Source organism: Asterias amurensis, chromosome 10 (assembly GCF_032118995.1).
Source record: "Asterias amurensis chromosome 10, ASM3211899v1".
Lineage (NCBI taxonomy): Eukaryota > Metazoa > Echinodermata > Asteroidea > Forcipulatida > Asteriidae > Asterias > Asterias amurensis.
The window spans coordinates 2,690,661-2,709,780 of NC_092657.1; the positions used below are offsets into that span (position 1 = coordinate 2,690,661).

The 19,120-nt window shown below is 39.6% G+C and overlaps 1 protein-coding gene across 2 annotated transcripts; it reads left to right on the forward strand.

Moving 5' to 3' along the window:
- Positions 1-804: 804 nt before the first annotated feature.
- Positions 805-18,391, forward strand: LOC139943026 (b(0,+)-type amino acid transporter 1-like). 2 transcript variants are annotated; one of them, XM_071939840.1, is made up of 13 exons: positions 805-1,060; positions 8,814-8,955; positions 9,793-9,924; positions 10,714-10,959; positions 11,500-11,625; positions 12,254-12,359; positions 13,427-13,471; positions 13,625-13,748; positions 14,205-14,308; positions 14,663-14,759; positions 15,202-15,351; positions 16,223-16,391; positions 16,947-18,391. In XM_071939840.1, the coding sequence occupies exons 2-13, from the start codon at positions 8,826-8,828 to the stop codon at positions 17,012-17,014; spliced, it is 1,497 nt and encodes a 498-aa protein (XP_071795941.1). In that variant the 5' UTR covers positions 805-1,060; positions 8,814-8,825; the 3' UTR covers positions 17,015-18,391. The 2 variants fall into 2 exon arrangements, with proteins under 2 accessions (XP_071795941.1, XP_071795940.1); XM_071939839.1 differs by lacking the exon at positions 805-1,060 and adding an exon at positions 1,707-1,869.
- Positions 18,392-19,120: the final 729 nt, after the last annotated feature.

Sequence of the window (19,120 nt, forward strand, 5' to 3'; positions counted from 1 at the left end):
TTCTTTGGTTCACCCATGGTTCACCAAAAAGATTGGACCGATGTACTGTTTGTATATTGACACCTCCAATATCAAAATACGGCTGATCATCAACAGAGCCCTTCGTTCGTTCACAGAATCTGAATGGAACCGAATTATCATTACAGGAATTGGTAAGAACAAAGCTCGTCTAAGATCACAGATTTACATCAAACTTACACGGTCGAATGATGATCGATAGTAGAAAACTCTCTTATCTCATGCATGTATGTTTTATGGTGATATGTTGTGATATTTTGAAACAAACAAACAAGCAAACAAATAATTGGAACCAGGTCGACACACTCTGTTGCTCAGAATCACCGGAGATTGGGTCCAGTGCGATTGACCGCTCGGCCTTACATGCCAATTCATCAGTTCGGTGCCGTCGATTACAATTAAAGGCACTTGGAAATAGGATTTTTTTTCTTATAAACATAAGATTAGTTGTTTATTAACAATAAAACAATTTTTTGAGTAATTGTTTGTCACGATTTATATGTTAAAAAAATTAATTAAGTGCTGGGGGGTTGACTCCGCCTACCCCTTTTGTGACGTAGGAAAAGGAAGACTTTGCCTCGATCAAACATAGACCCCCCTCGATGCGTAGATAAACACAAGTGCAAAAGTACATGTAATTCTAAGACGTGAGTTTGTACGCTGCGAAAAAGGTTTTTTCCGGCATTTTTCCGGCAATGCCGACCAGGTGTATTGTTGCTGGATGCAGCAAAACAACTAAAGATGGGGTCAGTCTTCATCTGTTTCCTGCAGATCCCAAGTATAGGCGGTTGTGGGCTGCGAAAGTCGGATTAACTAGAGTAAAGTGGTCCGGTCCGACGTCTTTTTTTAGCGCTATGCAGCGAACACTTCGAGCCGTCGTGCTTCGAATCCGGGATACACCACTCATTTGACATGACGAGAAGAGCCATTCTTCAACACGACGCCGTCCCAACAATTTTTCCAGCTAGTGGGAAGTCGAAGAAGGTATCTGAAAGACGTGACGAACCCAGAGGAGCATTTGCTAAACGTGAAAAAAATTCGGGTAAGTTTGAACTTTGAGGGTATGTTTTTAGCTTTTGCCAAGTGACACGATTTTTTGTTGGTACCGCATGCGATTCACCGTGCGTGCAGGTCCTATGTGACCGTCCGCACATTATACAGCAGCCATAGTGCGTGCGTGCAGTCTGCTCCGTGGCCGTATTTCTATAATAATACGTAGGCAGACCCACATCTTACAACCCATTTGGTCACTAAAAAGTCGCATAGTTAAATAAAAATAGCAGCAATAGCTTTTGTAAAAACCACTAGGCGTTCAACATGTTCAAGTTTCAATGTACGTATGTGTGTAAAATCGTGTATAAATTTGTTTTGATGTGCCATGTTCCCAGACGTAATGTACGGGGGCCTGACTACAAATTTTCTCTTTAAATATCGCGCCTTGAATTACGTCACGAACAGCGCCCTCTCGGGTCGGGGCCTACTCGTAAATTTGTAAATACAATCAAAACTAATATTTTTAAACCTTAGTTAACTTTTTATTCACATTCCTCTCATAACATATTTTAGTGACAAAAGCTTCATTTAAAAAAAAATACCACTTCCAGGTGACTTACTTGTGGGTTCAACCACGTATTTACTCTCTCTTGAGAGGGGGGAGGGGGTGTTGGCTCTGAAAAGAGCCGTTGTGGTCTCGACATTTAGAACAGTAAACTCCGCTCGTCAAATAGTACTTGTGGGTACAACTATAAGGTAGTGTTGGCTCTGAAGAGACCCCGCGTGTCGTCTCGACGTTTCGAACAGTATACTCTGCTCGTCTTCAGGAGAAAGTTTAGCTGTAAAAAGTACTGACGAGTGAGTAGAGATAGTTAATGCCCAACTACCATGGCCCATATAGACACTGTTGAGAGCAGAATACCGTGAATATAAAAGTTAAGCACCAAACTGCGTGTGTGATAGCCATTAGTTCTGTAGTACCGGTAGGCCTCAATGGTTTGGAGGCATTGGGGGTTAAAGGCAGTGGACACTATTGGTAATTGTCAAAGATTAGTCTTCTCACTAGGTGTATCTCAACATATGCATAAAATAACTAACCTGTGAAAATTTGAGCTCAATCGGTCATCGAACTTGCGAGATAATAATGAAAGAAAAAAAACCAATGTCACACGAAGTACTGTGCGTTTAGACGGTTTATTTCGAGACCTCAAGTTCTAAACTTAAGGTCTCGAAATCAAATTCATGGAAAATTACTTCTTTCTCGAAAACTACGTCACTTCAGAGGGAGCCATTTCTCACAATGTTTTATACAATCAACCTCTCCCCATTACTCGTCACCAAGAAAGGTTTTATGCTAATAATTATTTTAAGTAATTACCAATAGTGTCCACTGCCTTTAAGCACCTTAACTGTGTGCGGTAGCCATTCATTGTGTAGTACCGGTAGGCCTCAAAATGAACTTGTTATGAGGCATGTGAGGTTAAGAGGACACGTTTCCTTGGATCGGGCGAGTTTGTCTATGAAAAGTGTTTGAAACCGTTTGTTATGAAATAGATATGGTGAGAAAGATGTTTTTTTTAGTAGAATATAATGATACACACAAACATGCCTCGAAATTGCATGGTCTTCCTTATACGTCGTGAACTAACACGGAGCGCCATTTTGTGGAGTCAAGTTTTTGCATATTGACACATTATAAAATGGCCGACCGTGTTAGTTCGCAAAGAAAAAGGAAAACCACGCAATTTCGAGGCATGAATGTGTGGATCATTTTATTCTACTTTAATAAAATAATCTTTCTAACCGTATTGATTTCATAAACGGTTTCAAACTCTTTTCATTGACAAACTCTACCGATCCAAGGCAACATGCCCTTTAATTCTGTATAGCAGGCCTCAATGAATTTGTTATGAGGCATTCAGCGGCATGTGACAAAGTTTACAATTATTTACTTAAAAGAGGGGGTCAACCTTTTGGTCTTTGTCAACGTTAGCTACACAGTGACTGATATGGCACTCGTATACAGTAGTTTAACTGCAAAAACTGGGGTGTTAAAATTGACCCAATTGGTGTTGTCAAAGTCATGTAAATACCGTGGTCAAGTGGTTATAGACTGCAGGACTTCTGCAATAACAAGGTTGTGGGTTCGAATCCTCCAGCAACCAGCTATTTTCACAATGACTGGAATAGATATTGTCGGACTAAATACCATTTTCTTGATTTGTGCATTATTTATAATCAACAACCAATGTTTGTATTAGAGAGATTGGCTGTTGTCAGCTTGGTGTTTAGATCCCCCTCTGGGAGTTTGCAGAGTTCCCTTTATGGAAAGATCTTCTATCACACAAACAAACAAACAAACACTAACAAACTAACAAACTAACAAACTAACAAACTAACAAACAAGGATCGAAGAAAGAGTACTTGGTGCCAATTTTAGCATCCCGGTTTTAACAGTTATATTGGATGTGTGATTATAATTCACTTGTATAACGGTGATGATGTTTGGCAAATTCTGTTGAGAAATTTCTGCCTATCTGCAAAAAAAGAATGTGTTCAAAATGAACGCCATGGGTGCTACCACATAGATACCAAAGGGGTGTTCAAAATTAATATCAAATGGTGTTTAGATAACACCACGATGTAAACTTGGATTTTGTTTTTAGTACCTTTATGTAACGACACTATCACGTTTAACACAACAGTTTTATGCATGGGAATGGGAGTCAATGAGCCAACGCAAAAAAAGGATTAAAATTGACTTAAAAGATAATAATAAAAAAAGAATTAAAAAATTACGGGTGGCACTCTAAAAATAATTGCTATCATAAAACTTTATTGGTAACAAGCAATGGATATCTTCTGATAGAATTATCAAACGTGTGGTAATTGTCAAAGTCAATCCCTGCATAATGCATAAAAAGAATTGTGTCGTCGAATTTGCGAGAGAATAATGAAACAAAAAACACCCTTTTGAATAATTGTGCGTGATTCCTAAAAAAAACATTCAGAACCGAAGTATTTTTTCAGTCCAAAGAAATAACCCCTTTCTAAAAAAATACGTTACTTCAAAGGGAGCCGTATCTCATAAATCAACAGCTCTCCGTCATGTGTTTGGTTAATTGGCTTTGTTGCTAAACTTTCCCTGCAAACTTATCCACAATTTATGACTGCTTGATCGCGGTTTGGAAAATCAAGATTGTCTGTCGTTTGTTGTTTGACGTTTGTTGTTTGTTGTTTGTTATTGTTGTTTGTTGTTTTTTGTTTGTCGTTTGTTGTTCGCTGTTGTTTGTTGTTTGTTTTTGTGTTTCAAACACAGCCCAATCTTGATTGATTGTTGTTTGTGGCTTGCTGTTTGCTGTTTGATAGTTGTTTTTTGTTTGTTGTTTTTTGTTTTTTGTTTTTTGTTGTTGGTGGTTTGTTGCCTGTTGTTTGTTGTTTGTTGTTGGTTGTTGGTTGTTGGTTGTTGGTTGTTGGTTGTTGGTTGTTGGTTGTTGGTTGTTGGTTGTTGGTTGTTGGTTGTTGGTTGTTGGTTGTTGGTTGTTGGTTGTTGGTTGTTGGTTGTTGGTTTTGGGTTGTTGGTTGTTGGTTGTTGGTTGTTGGTTGTTGGTTGTTGGTTGTTAGTTGTGTGTTGTTTGTTGTTTGTTGTTGTTGTTGCTTTGGTTAACAGTTATAACAATTATAAAAAGAAAGAAGAATACTACTATATGCCAATAACCATGAGGTCTTGACACTCATGATGCGCCACAGAATTCCAAACAGCATCCAATAATATTCCAAAAGAGCATAATACATCATCAATATTATCTCATACTAAGCAATACCAGCAATAATTGACACAACATGCATACAGGGATAATATGAGTTTTGAGTTGAACCTTGAAGTTACTAAAGGGCAACTATTCTGAGTGTGAGCTTATGCCAAAGCTAAAGACAATGTCATAAAATTGATTGAGACGGGCTATTGTCTGCGATAGTTGGATTGCAGTATGACGTCATTGACCACCATAATTGATATTAACAATATAAAAACAAAATTCGTATAATATAGCGCGTTTCATAGTAACCGCATTAATGCGCTGTATATTTGTACCCTGATCATTGGGCCAATAACATTGCTTTAATCTTTCTCAGCTCCCTGAGGAGTAAACAGCCCCGAGCTGCCGTGGCGCTCCGAAGACTTTTTCATACGCAATATCAACCTCTACCCTCGCAGGTACCCATTAGTAGTGTGTAAGGCGTATATGACCTCCTTTTTTTAAGGTGGATCATGATCCACAGGTCGTGTGGATCATGGCTCGGGTGGGTCGTTGAAAGTAGATTGCCAGATGGGCGTGTGACAAAGACCCCCCCCCCTTTTTTTTACCAAGACAGTAAGTGGGAAGGTCAAAGTGTAAGACTCCATATTTAATATGATACGCTGTTGGTTTGTTGCCTGTTGTTTGTTGTTTGTTGTTGGTGGTTGGTTGTTGGTTGTTGGTTGTTGGTTGTTGGTTGTTGGTTGTTGGTTGTTGGTTGTTGGTTGTTGGTTGTTGGTTGTTGGTTGTTAGTTGTGTGTTGTTTGTTGTTTGTTGTTGTTGTTGCTTTGGTTAGCAGTTATAACAATTATAAAAAGAAAGAAGAATACTACTATATGCCAATAACCATGAGGTCTTGACACTCATGATGCGCCACAGAATTCCAAACAGCATCCAATAATATTCCAAAAGAGCATAATACATCATCAATATTATCTCATACTAAGCAATACCAGCAATAATTGACACAACATGCATACACGGATAATATGAGTTTTGAGTTGAACCTTGAAGTTACTAAAGGGCAACTATTCTGAGTGTGAGCTTATGCCAAAGCTAAGGACAATGTCATAAAATTGATTGAGACGGGCTATTGTCTGCGATAGTTGGATTGCAGTATGACGTCATTGACCACCATAATTGATATTAACAATATAAAAACAAAGTTCGTGTAATATAGCGCGTTTCATAGTAACCGCATTAATGCGCTGTATATTTGTACCCTGATCATTGGGCCAATAACATTGCTTTAATCTTTCTCAGCTCCCTGGGGAGTAAACAGCCCTGAGCTGCCGTGGCGCTCCGAAGACTTTTTCATGCGCAATATCAACCTCTACCCTCGCAGGTACCCATTTATACCCACAGGTGAAGAGAAGCAAAAGAGACTTTGGGACGCTAGGTGGCAGCAGACCTACCAGGTAAATTGCCATTGTTTATGTAGTTCTGAGCATGCGCACATTACCAAGAACAATGGATTTTACCTGGTAAGTCTGCTGCCACCAAGCGTCCCAAAATTCCCCTATTATTGTAAAGCATCTTGCTCAAGGAAACGAAGGAGAGTCAAGACCGGGATAAGAACCTGCACTGCGGTGATAACCAACTGGAATGTGCTTGCGTGTTGCGCACAACTCTCAGCCAATGATAGTATTTCACGCGTGCACGTTTAAAGACGATAGACACCAGTCTTCTCACTTGGTGTATCTCAACATATGCATAATATAACCAACCTGTGAAAAATTGAGCTCAATTGGTCGTCGAAGTTGCGAGATAATAATGAAAGAAAAAACACCCTTGTCACACGAGGTTGTGTGCATTTAGATGGTTGATTTCGAGACCTCAAATTCTAAATCTGAGGTCTCGAAATCAAATTCGTGGAAAATTACTTCTTTCTCGAAAACTATGGCACTTCAAAGGGAGCCGTTTATCACAATGTTTTATACCATCAATCTCTCCCCATTACTCGTTACCAAGTAAGGTTTTATGCTAATAATTATTTTGAGTAATTACCAATAGTGTCCACTGCCTTTAATCAAAGATAGGGGTCAATGACGTCATATTTATGCAATCCATTTAACTATAGGCTGAATGAGTGCGCGCTGCTACTGTGTGTTTATAACTTAATTAGCTCTGTGTGTTATTGATGAAGGAGATACCAGTCAGAATGGACGTGATACGTGGGGTAAGTGTGTTTGTAAAAAATAACTTTGTCACACAGGGTATAATTTTTGCCAATTTTGAGGCAAACAACTGTGGCTTGAAAGTTGCATTTAGGCAGCACATGAACAACAAAAATTAAGCGATAAGCGATCACTCACCGCAGGAAAATAATAGTAACAAAAACACATTTCGAATGACTCTCTTTGATTGGAGGAAATTGAACTTGTTGCCTGTAAATTGCTTTGTGTGACATGGTCTCCCAAAATACGTGCTTTATTTCACTATTAACAATTCCTATATCAAGTAATTCAAATGACAGCCTATACATAACATAGGCTGTCATTTGAATTATTTGATATAGGAATTGCTAATAGTTTGCAAGAAAAACTAAAGAGTAAGGTTTTTGATTTTGAGGTACGGCGAAGCTCAGTTAAACTGGTTGCCTGTAAATTGCTTCGCGCTGCATGGCCCTCTATTAATACTTTTATATGCTAATTTGTTGGATAGTTTCTACGCGATATAGCATTATTATCACAGCATGCAAAAGAAAGATTATATTATTTTCATTTGTGCCGGTAACTCCTCGAGTCGGGCTACGTCCCGTAGCCTTAGATCTCGAGGGTCTTTCTTAGGATCCTCGCTGTTCCCAGAAGCGCCGCCTTCTGCAACAGATCTATTCTCACATTTGTCCCTGTTTCGTCCAGAGGTTTCCCCAGTGCTTTCGGAATGGTGCCGAGCGCTCCAACCACCACAGGAACTACTTTCACTTTCACCGGCCAAATCTTACGAAGTTCCCTGGCCAAGTCTCGGTACTTTTGGATCTTGTCCATCTCCTTCGAAGCTACCCTTAAATCTCCCGGCACAGCTATATCTATGAGATGACACATCTTCTTTGCATTATCTAAGACTACAGCATCCGGACGCCATATGTTCTATAACATGATCAGTCTTGAAGTTAAAGTCTCAGGGGATCTTGACCCTGGTCGCATAACTTACAAGTGAATTATTCTCAACATGTTTTATCAAACGCTATTTAGGCTTCTAGCCAAAATTGGTCTTGTCATTAATTTTAGGAGTGATTGCTAAACGTATACATTCCCTTTAAAGGAACATGATGACTACATAATTGGTTTTGCAATTATACAATAAAGTTGCTGGCAGTGTGAGCACTTATGTAACCAACCGTGCACATAAACTGGCAAACCCGTGGATTTTTGATACCGAACGGCCGTCTGGGTCACGAGAAAATGGTGAAAACCGACGGATTACACAAAAATGAATAAAACGCTCACTGAGCAATAAACTCCAAACGCGAAATTAGATTATTTATTTCCCATTAAATATGATATTTCAGACAGAAATATTTTGAAGGGATCCTCTATCATCATCATTAGACCGTGTAAGTTTCATGTAGATCTGTGATCTTCAAATTTGTTGTTTCCTCCAATTCTGTAACATTGCTTTAAAGGGTCTGGGTACTTTTTGTAACACAAATCACAATGCCTACAGAAAAACTTTTCACTTTTTGAAGATAATGGTAGTAGAAAGCTTAACTTAAAGTATTACTTGCTGAGGTGCTGTAGTTTTTGAGAAATGGGTATTACAAACAATGTCACGACACAAACCATTTTACATGCAAAAATAATGTTCATCTCCTGAGACCAACATTATTTCCGTTACTTGTTTTACTCATTTCTCAAAAAACTAAAGCACCTCAGCTAGTAATATTTTAAGTGAAGTTTTCTACCATCGTTATAAAACTGTGTGAGTTTGATGTAAACCTGTGGAGATAATATTTTGTGTCCAATAAAAAGTACCCAGACCCTTTCAACAAAATAATATTTTCAGAAGCGGCTCAAAATGAAAAGAAAGAGTGACCAACCAACGGTAGCAATAGTAGGTGCAGATGGCCCTTCTCTTTCCAGTGGGGAAACAAGAAAAGCTTCTGATGAAAAAGTACAGTTGAGAAAGGAAATTGGCCTGATCAAAGGTGAGCAGTTAGAAAGAAGAGTAATGCGATGAAACTAGCTATTAATAATAACATCGAAGTCTTTATATATAGCGCACGTATCTACCTATGTACGTACTCAAGTTTATACAAACTTTCAGAAAGATAGGTTATTGCAGTGATGAATTCTGAGACCCAATTGTGTAGCACCTACGGCGCATACAGCAGCCACAGCCAGGAACACAGGTGCGAACCCCTTCTCTTTTCGATGAGTGCACTTGGTTATTTTACATGCGTTACACACACATGTACCAACGGCTTTACGTCCCATCCGAAGGACGAAGCTATTTGTAAAGTGTCTTGCTTAAGGACACACGGGTCATGGCTGGGGATATTAAATTTAATGACCTTTCAAGTTGGCGCAATTTTTGCGTTGTTCGGACTTGAACAATAATTGTCCTTCTGTTCTGTTGAGGGGGAAATCGCTATATTGTTAGAAGGAACCCTTGTCCTTCGAATCTATAAAGTTCTGCTGGTATACAGGAATTTTCCCGGATCCTGTTTGAGAGTTGTTTGCGCACTTCAAGTATTGATACTTGATATTTTGTCATTGTTATAAGCAAGTTGAAATTGTTGAGTAGGAATCAAACAATATATGTGCCACTAGAAAAACAGTTCATTTGGTGTCAAAATCTTGTTTTTTAAGCACGTCGCCAGACACACAAGGCCGGAAAGCCACTTCACGTCAAGGTGTGGGCTACAGTTATTATTTTATTCCAGAGGCCGTTGCCACGGGCTGAAACAGGGTTGCCCCTTTTACAGTCCATACGGATGTAGGCTTGGTTAGTAGTTGGTTATTGTTTCCTTTTCTTTTTGCAGCTATTTCTATCATCATGGGGACCATTATTGGGTCTGGCATCTTCATCTCCCCTCAAGGTGTACTTAGCGGGACTGGGAGTGTTGGGCTTAGCCTGGTGGTATGGGTGGTATGTGGGTTAGTCTCTCTAGCAGGTGAGTTGATCGAGGTCACTGTGTCGGCGTGTGGACCCCTGTAAGACAGGTATCTGCTACTCAGATCTAGTGATTCCATTGGATGGATAATTATGACATCATTGGATAAACGTGCAGTGGGTGCGTTCGTTTAGCTTCCCTGGGTCAACCCCGATGTGTGGCGGGGGTTTTTTCCAGGACAAATGTGTGCAGATAATTACCCACGTTCGTCCTAGAAAAAAAAAACGCCACACACCGGGGTCGACCCAGGGGAGCTAAACGAACGCACCCAGTGACATTAGCTTTTTATTTGACTGCGTATCTCTATGTGAAATGAACGTAGGTCAAAGGTGACTGTACACGCCGGCTGGAGGCCGGTCTCTGGTGTTATTCATGAGCCTCGAAGTGTGACGTCAGATGTTCATGCTATGTCGGGCGGGCTGTTTTTTGGTAATTAGTTGAGGGTCTTGTAGTGCTGCTTTAGGCCGAAATATTGCTTAATAGTTGTTTTTGCTTAGCAGATATTAGTAGGATACAACACATACTCTACATGTGTGCCATGGCTCATAATCTCACTTGAAGCATGTGCTATAAATATCCATTGCTTAAAGCAGCTCCATGAAATTAGTGCTAACTCTGTGTTATAGAAGAGCTACTAGCAGAAAATGATGCACTTTTCTGAGATTTTACGGTGGTTTCAAAGCACTAAGTTCATAGTGTTATCGGAATGTAGGGTTTTGTACCTTTGAGCAATCACCCACCTATGCAATTTGTAGTACAACAATTTAACTCTTTCATTCTATTGGCCAGGTGCCTTGTGCTTCGCTGAACTGAGTATCGTAACAGGGAAGTCAGGAAGCCAGTACATCTACCTAAAGGAAGCCTATGGAGATATCCCAGCATTCCTATACTCGTGGACTTCCAGTCTGCTCACGCGTCCTGGGGGTATGGCTCTCGTCACGCTAGCCCTGGGGACGTACATAGCAGACTTTGTGGTCCCTGGGGATTGTGGAGTGCCTGATGTGCTCATCAAATTGTTTGCTATACTCGTAACGTGTAAGGCCATTACAAACTATGATTTTAACCTTATATGTTTTGTTCCGTATAACTTGTCGTATCCCTTACTTATAAATAACGAAATGCGAAAACTTGGGCTCAATGGGAGACTTTGGAACGCTAGGTGGCAGCACACTTACCAGGTAAATTCCCATTGTTTACGTAGTTCTGAGCGTGCGCACATTACCGTAAACATTGCATTCTGCTTGGTACGTGTGCTGCCACCAAGCGTTCCAAAAGTCTCCCATTGGTCATCGAAGTTGCCAGAAAATAATACAAAAATTAAACATGAACAAAAGACAGTCTTCTTTCAGATGCATGAAAAGGGCTTCATGCCTGAAGCCGTTCAATTGTTTTGGTGAAAAGTTACGTTACTTTAAAGGGTGTCGTTTCTAACAATGTTGATGGGAACTTAGTGCTCTTCAGTGCTCTGTATCAAGTATTTTTTATGGTAATTAATTGTTTTCATAATTACCAACCTCCCTTTAACCCTGTTCTAACTGTAGTAAAAATTGCAAACGATTATTGACAATGTTACAGTATTTACGTCATTTATCAATGCGATAAGCGTAAAGTGGACTACCAATCTCCATGTAGCCTGCACGGTGTCAAAGGTCGTGGTGCTGTTAATCATTAGCGGCGTGGGCGTAGTGAGAATGTTTCAGGGTAAATATTAGTCTTTGCTCGAGTCTTTGTTTATTTTGTTTTCATAAAGTGACATGTGAATACAAGGCCTGCCCTATATAAACAACATCAGGCATAAAACAAGATGAACAAACCGTTTTGAAACAGGCTTAATTGTGGGTTAAAAGCTATTTAGTGCTGGGCTGATGCTCTTAGAACAAGACGTAGAAGAGTAATAAACCTTTCGGGACTGAGGGAATACATGTATATATCCCACCGCTGCTACCAAATGTGACACTTGAATGCATACAACAAGGGTTGCTTCATAACGGTATAGCTAAAAAGAAGATATAAACTTTCTTTGAGTAGGCTTTACCACCAGCAGCTGGTATATATGTAGTTCAGTGGTCGATTTCACAAGCAAGAATATGGTCCTAAGTTAGGTCTAGTCCTTACTTAGGACTAGCCCTGTTGAGATAGTAAAAACTTAAGGCTAGTCCTAAGTTTTAACAAGACTAGTCTTAACTCTTTGTGAAATCCAACCCATGGCCTGGTATTCTAAAAACAGAAGGTTTAAAACAAATTCATTTTAAAGGGCAGCTAGAACTCTTGACAATCTGGCTTCGTTCAACAACTCATACACCATGTCTGTTTCTTTACACGACGGCAGGACATACTGAATATATCAACCCTGCAGTGTCATTCATTGGTTCAAACACCGGGTTTTTTCAACTATCCGATGCATTCTACCAGGGTCTGTACCCCTACGACGGCTGGTGAGTTTGTATAATTACACATTAGGCCGTTTCGGCGGCGGCCCTACACAAGTGGGGTTACCTTGCATCTCTGCTTTGTGATAATGGTAAACCCCAGACGATGCGCCACATGATAGCTGACAGCTGACTGCCCTCTCTCTCACCTTGATGGTGGCATCGAAGCCCTTCACCTGGCTGAGGACCCATCTATAAACTGGCTTACGGACTTTAGAATGAGATCAGAATAGCATCATAAATACGACATCATTATCACGGCTGTGGCTAAAACTGTTGATAAGGGTTTACTACTAGTTTTAGTCTTTTGGCGATGTTTTGGTGACCACTACAGACGATGTGACCTCTGACGTCACACGAAAACCATAACATGATTTGCGCGCATACGGCCGGGCAAAACCTTTGTGTTTTGGCAGCCAGCTAAAAAGTGTACGCAATCTTACTATGACTACGCAACTCAGTGCCCGTCGAAACATGACGTATTAGTGTTTGGTCAACAGAGGGCGGTTTGACACTTGCCCAAACCTTACAGTGTTATAGTATTGTGTCCACCATATTATCTCAAACTGGCCTATGACTCATGGTTGCTAGCTGTAGCCGCCCTTTTCGACACGACTCTTTTTACAAAGTTGGAAGGATGAGTACACTCAAGACAATCTTGAATTTTGCGTTCCATGGGCCTGACCATTTTCGAGTCAGTATGACAAAGAGTCTGCCTTTAGTATCCATAAAATGAGGTAAAATAATATCCACGAGTTTTTGGAGATTTACCTATGGCTTCCTTCTCGATGACAGACAAACGGAAAGAAACAAAGTCCAAAACCACACATGTAAACGTATAACTAAACAAAAAACATGTAAAATAGTAACACTGAGGGCGCACTTGGTATCCTACGATTGGAACGGCCCCAATCGACTAACTGTGTTTACACATTTGTAAATAAAATATAATATCTTGAGTTAAAAATAAATATAGATACAAACTGGCAGTCATTGGAATTACAATAGAACTATCCATATGGCAGACGCATTTTTTAAAGCTTGTTGTTTTATTCGATTTTCTGACATTATAGGGGTTCGTTGAGCACAGTTTACGAAGAGGTTTTCAACCCTAAAAGGTAAGCTTTAAAGCACGTGCTTAAAGGCAAAGCATATACCTTTATGTCTATAAATATTGTTACTGTTATGAGCATTGAATTGAGTTGTGTTGAATTGACGTACGGGTAAAGAGCATATTATAAGTGATCCATTATTTTATTTTCATTCTCTAGAAACGTTCCATTGGCCGTGATAATAAGCATTCCTATTACCATAGTGATTTACATCTTCGTCAACCTGTCGTATCTGACTGTTCTAACCCCAAATGAGATGATCGCATCAAAAGCAGTTGCCCTGGTAATGTATTAATAATATTGACAAAGGCGCTGGTAATTGCTAACTGTTAAAGACGGGTGTTTTCATTTGGTGCATCCGAACATAATCACACATGCAATGCTTCGCTTTTGAAAGGCAAGGGCACCAAGGCGTTTTTTCTCCTTGGTAAAGGGCACCCTTTGGGGAAATTTAACATTTCTACTGGAGCATTTCAAGGGCATCAAGGCAATCGCAATCGTTGCCTCTGTGAAGTATCAGGTCTGAATGCATTAAGTGTGTAAATGTGGGCTCAATTGGTCATGCGAAGTTGCAAGAGAATAATGAAAGGAAAAACACCCCTCATGCACAAATATGTGTGCTTTTAGATGCGTAAGAAAATACTTCATGCCTGGTCAAGTCTTTTGAAGAAAAAAATGATTTCTCAAGAACACGTTTCTTTAAAAACTGTCTGAATCTTGGTTATTTTTGTGTGATCAGGATTTCTCTGAGGTATCGCTTGGTGTCATGTATTGGATCGTACCTCTAGGTATCTGCATCTCAGTCTTCGGAGGAGCAATGGGGTCGTCTCTTACAGATTCCAGGTAGGACATGGTGTTCATTTTAGCCTGAACACCATGGTGTCAAATGTAACACCCTGGTGTACATTTTAACACCCAGGTAGGACATGATGTTCATTTTAGCCTTAACATCATGGTGTCAAATTTAACACCCTGGTGTACATTTTAACACCCAGGTAGGACATGATGTTCATTTTAGCCTTAACATCATGGTGTCAAATTTAACACCCTGGTGTACATTTTAACACCCAGGTTGGACATGATGTTAATTTTTAGGTGTAGCTGTATGCCCTATGTGACAACATAAAGAACAATTAATACACTGCATGGAGTACATTTTAAATGTATTTTTATGTTGTTAAATATTGTTTTGTCTAGGCTTCCGTACGTTACGAGTCGTGAGGGTCACATGGCCCAGGTTCTGAGCATGATCAGCATAGAGAGGAGAACACCCCTCCCAGGAATCTTTCTGGAAGTAAGCCCCGCCCATTCTTATTTCCCCCATAATGTCAAAGACCAGTATTCTCACTTGGTGCATCACAACATTATGCATAAACTAACAAGTCTGTGAAAATGTTGACTCATTGGTCATCCAAGTTGCGAGAGAATAATTGAAAGAAAAACACTGTTGCACAACAATGTGTGTGCTTGTCTTAAGATGCAAATTTATGTGCTTTCATATGAAGTCTTTTATTATTCGAGTGAGAAATAATTACACTTTTCTCAAAAACTACGTTACTTCATGAGGGAGCCGTTTCTCACAATGTTGTATACCATCAACAGCTCTCCATTGCTTGCTACCAAGTAAACTTTTATGCTGACAATTATTTCTGAGCAATCACCAATAGTGTCCAGTGCCTTTAAAGCAGCCCTATGAAACATTTTAAACTCTGCTTTCATTTCTTCACCTATACCAGGCTATTATTGCCGTCTTTCTCATCGCCGTTGGATCGTTCGACACGTTGGTCTACGGACTGAGCTTTGCTGGGTGGATTTTCTACGGTAGTGCCGTGCTGGCCGTCCCGATACTCCGGTACCGTCTACCGGATCGCCCGAGACCCTATAAAGTACGCCAACAAGTTGGCCTTTCTCGTAGTTAGGAAAGTTCTTTACTGTATGTGTTATGAGCTGCCTCTAAACTCAGCAATTGGTTTCTGTTTCATCTAACCCGAATATGCCTGTGAATTTTTTTCGCAGAGCTCTTAAGTACTGAGTATACAGTGCTAACACACATCGGTGGGTATGGGTAAAACCACATATTAATATTCTTTATCCCCTATTGTAAAATGTCCAACCGCTGCTAAAATATAGGATTCGAACTGCCTGTAGCTACCGGGCAATTTCTTAGCATGTTTTGTACCAATTAAAAACAAAAAAGGCATAAGTCAAGAGCGCTTTTCATTGTTTCACAGGTACCAATTATCTTTGTCATTGTTGTCTTCATCACCGCATGTTACCTTGTCGTGTCTCCCTTCATTAATGGTCCAGGAACGGAGACCAATTACTTGCCTCTCCCCGATCTCAGAACTCACAAAAGTTGTTCCTTAATATTCCCCATGTACCAATGATCTTCGCACAAAAGTTGTTCCTTATTTCCCATGTACCAATGATCTTTGTCATTGTTGTCTTCATCGCCGCCTGTTGGTGTTGTAATAATACTTTGTGTGTGGAGGCACACATGTTTGAGTTGGTGATAAAAATACTCAATCTTCATGATGGCAGCGGTGAGATATGACGTGACTTCATGGTTGCAGCGGTGGGATATGAAGTGATCGTAAGATAGAGTATTTTGTTACCAACTTCAACATGTGTGCCTCCGCACACAAAGTAGTATTACCTTGTTGTGTTTCACTTAGTTATTGGTCAAGGAATTGAGACCAAAATACTTGCCTCTCCCTGATCTCAGAACTCACAACAGTTGTTCCCTATTTCACCCAGGTACCAATGATCTTCGTGGTTGTTGTTTTCATCACCGCCTGTTACCTCGTTGTGTCTCCCTTCATTAATGGTCCAGGAATGGAAACCATCTACGCATGTCTCTTCATCTTCTCTGGTCTTATTTTCTATTTCCCTTTCGTCCACTTCAAGTACCATCCAAAAATAATGGGTAAGAAATTAAGTTAGTATACTGCTAAAAATACTTTTGATTTGTTTGACTTGTATTTGTAAGCATTCGAGGGCATTTTACTATTTTTGTTGAATTTATACCTATTGGTCATATTAGTTGGCAAGCAGTTTGCAACAGCTAATTAAAGAAAAAAATCTGTGACAAATCTATTAATAATGATAAAAATACCTATTGAAATAAGATTTGAAAATTTTCATATCCAAAGCAATTTGTTCAGCAGAGGGTAAAGAATACTTTTAGTTTGAAAAGCTTTTATTGATAATATTATTATTTTAGGACAATTTTTTGCGTTATGAAATCACTGTATGCAACCGTTTTATCCAGCTCTACAAATCAAGCACGATACCTTTCAAAGTCATGGCAAAAATCACAGATACTTCAAGTAATAACATTTAACATCTCGTTCACTGTAACGTCGTAGTAAGTTGTATCCTGCTCATTTCTACTTACATTTTTAAGGGACATTTTCTGCTTTAAGAAAAAATGGGACCTGAATGTTTCAATTTATAATCTTTCTGACTTATTTGTTTTCAGATCACATAACGATGTTTCTGCAGAGGCTTCTTCAAATTGTACCAGCGCCTTATGAGGAACCAGACTAATACAAAATCACCTTAGGATCATGCCGCATTAGGACAGGAAAGAAACTTCATTTATCTCAACAACAAAAAATTGAAATACTACACAAAAATCAAGAGTCACAAAATTACAAACAGCAGTCACAAACTTGTATGAAACAGTTCTCATGGATTTACCTGTGTCAAGCCACGTCAAGCGATAGACAAAACAGAAAAATAGTATAACAGGGTTAGATTTAGTCAGCTTGAATGCCTTAACAAATATAGTGGTTTACATTATCGCATCATAATACACTTCATTATTATTGCCCTGGGGTGGCTTTCACAAAATGTTAAGACTAGTCTCATCTTGAGTAAGGGCGAGTTACTCGTCCTAACTTGGACCTAGCTATGCCATACGTTTCGTATACCCCTCTAGGACGAGTCCTTAGTTAGGATCAGTCTTAACTCTTTGTGAAATCGACCCCATGACATGATTTGCCAGTAACATGGCCTATCTTGTTTAGTTTACTGTGGTAATAGCTGGCATTGTATACAACCATTAATTAGTGACGATAATTTTGTAATTTGTCTCACCAAGAGTTCGCATGAGTGGTTACTAGAGTAAGCAAGTCATTGTCCCAGATATTATTCAAATCGAACTTTAGCAATAATCGGCTGATTGGTTTTTCATTTAAAGTACTCTTTTTCTGCTTCTTTTTCTCCTTCTAGTTTATCCTCTTAGATTGAAAGATTTGCTTAATGATTTAAAGACACTGGACACTGTTTGTAGCTGTCAAAGACCAGTCTTCTCACTTGGTGCATCTCAACATTATCAGACCTACCAAGTCTCACGCATTAGGCGTGAGACTCACGCATTTGGGCTCTGTCTCACGCTCACTAGCACAGCAACCATTTTCTCACGCATTGGGGCTAGACCGGGAAAAAAATTAAAATTATTGTCATGCATTGCCAAATCGCTTTTAGAAGGCCTTTCGAAATCGCCGCCCAACTTTTTTTTATGTTATTTTATTTTTTTTTTTAACAAAAAAAACCCCGGAAATTTAATTGTGGACAAAAAAGTGTGTCAAAATGCATCAAAAACCTCTTCAGAGTAATTAAAACTAACATGAGATACACAAGTCAATGGGAAACTACACAACCATACACAAGTCAATGGGAAACTACACAACCATACACAAGTCAACGGGAAACTACACAACCATACACATGTCAACGGGAAACTACACAACCATACACAAGTCAATGGGAAACTACACAACCATACACAAGTCAATGGGAAACTACACAACCATACACAAGTCAATGGGAAACTACACAACCATACACAAGTCAACGGGAAACTACACAACCATACACAAGTCAATGGGAAACTACACAACCATACACAAGTCAATGGGAAACTACACAACCATACACAAGTCAACGGGAAACTACACAACCATACACATGTCAACGGGAAACTACACAACCATACACAAGTCAATGGGAAACTACACAACCATACACAAGTCAATGGAAAACTACACAACCATACACAAGTCAATGGGAAACTACACAACCATACACAAGTCAATGGGAAACTACACAACCATACACATGTCAATGGGAAACTACACAACCATACACAAGTCAATGGGAAACTACACAATCATACACAAGTCAATGGGAAACTACACAACCATACACAAGTCATTGGGAAACTACACAACCATACACAAGTCAATGGGAAACTACACAACCATACACATGTCAATGGGAAACTACACAACCATACACAAGTCAATGGGAAACTACACAACCATGCACAAGTCAATGGGAAACTACACAACCATACACAAGTCAATGGGAAACTATACAACCATACACAAGTCATTGGGAAACTACACAACCATACACAAGTCAATGGGAAACTACACAACCATACACATGTCAATGGGAAACTACACAACCATACACAAGTCAATGGGACACTTCACAACCGTACACAAGTCAATGGGAATTGACACAACCATACACCAGTCAATGGGAAACTACACAACCATACACAAGTCAATGGGAAACTACACAACCATACACAAGTCAATGGGAAACTACACAACCGTACACAAGTCAATGGGAAACTGCACA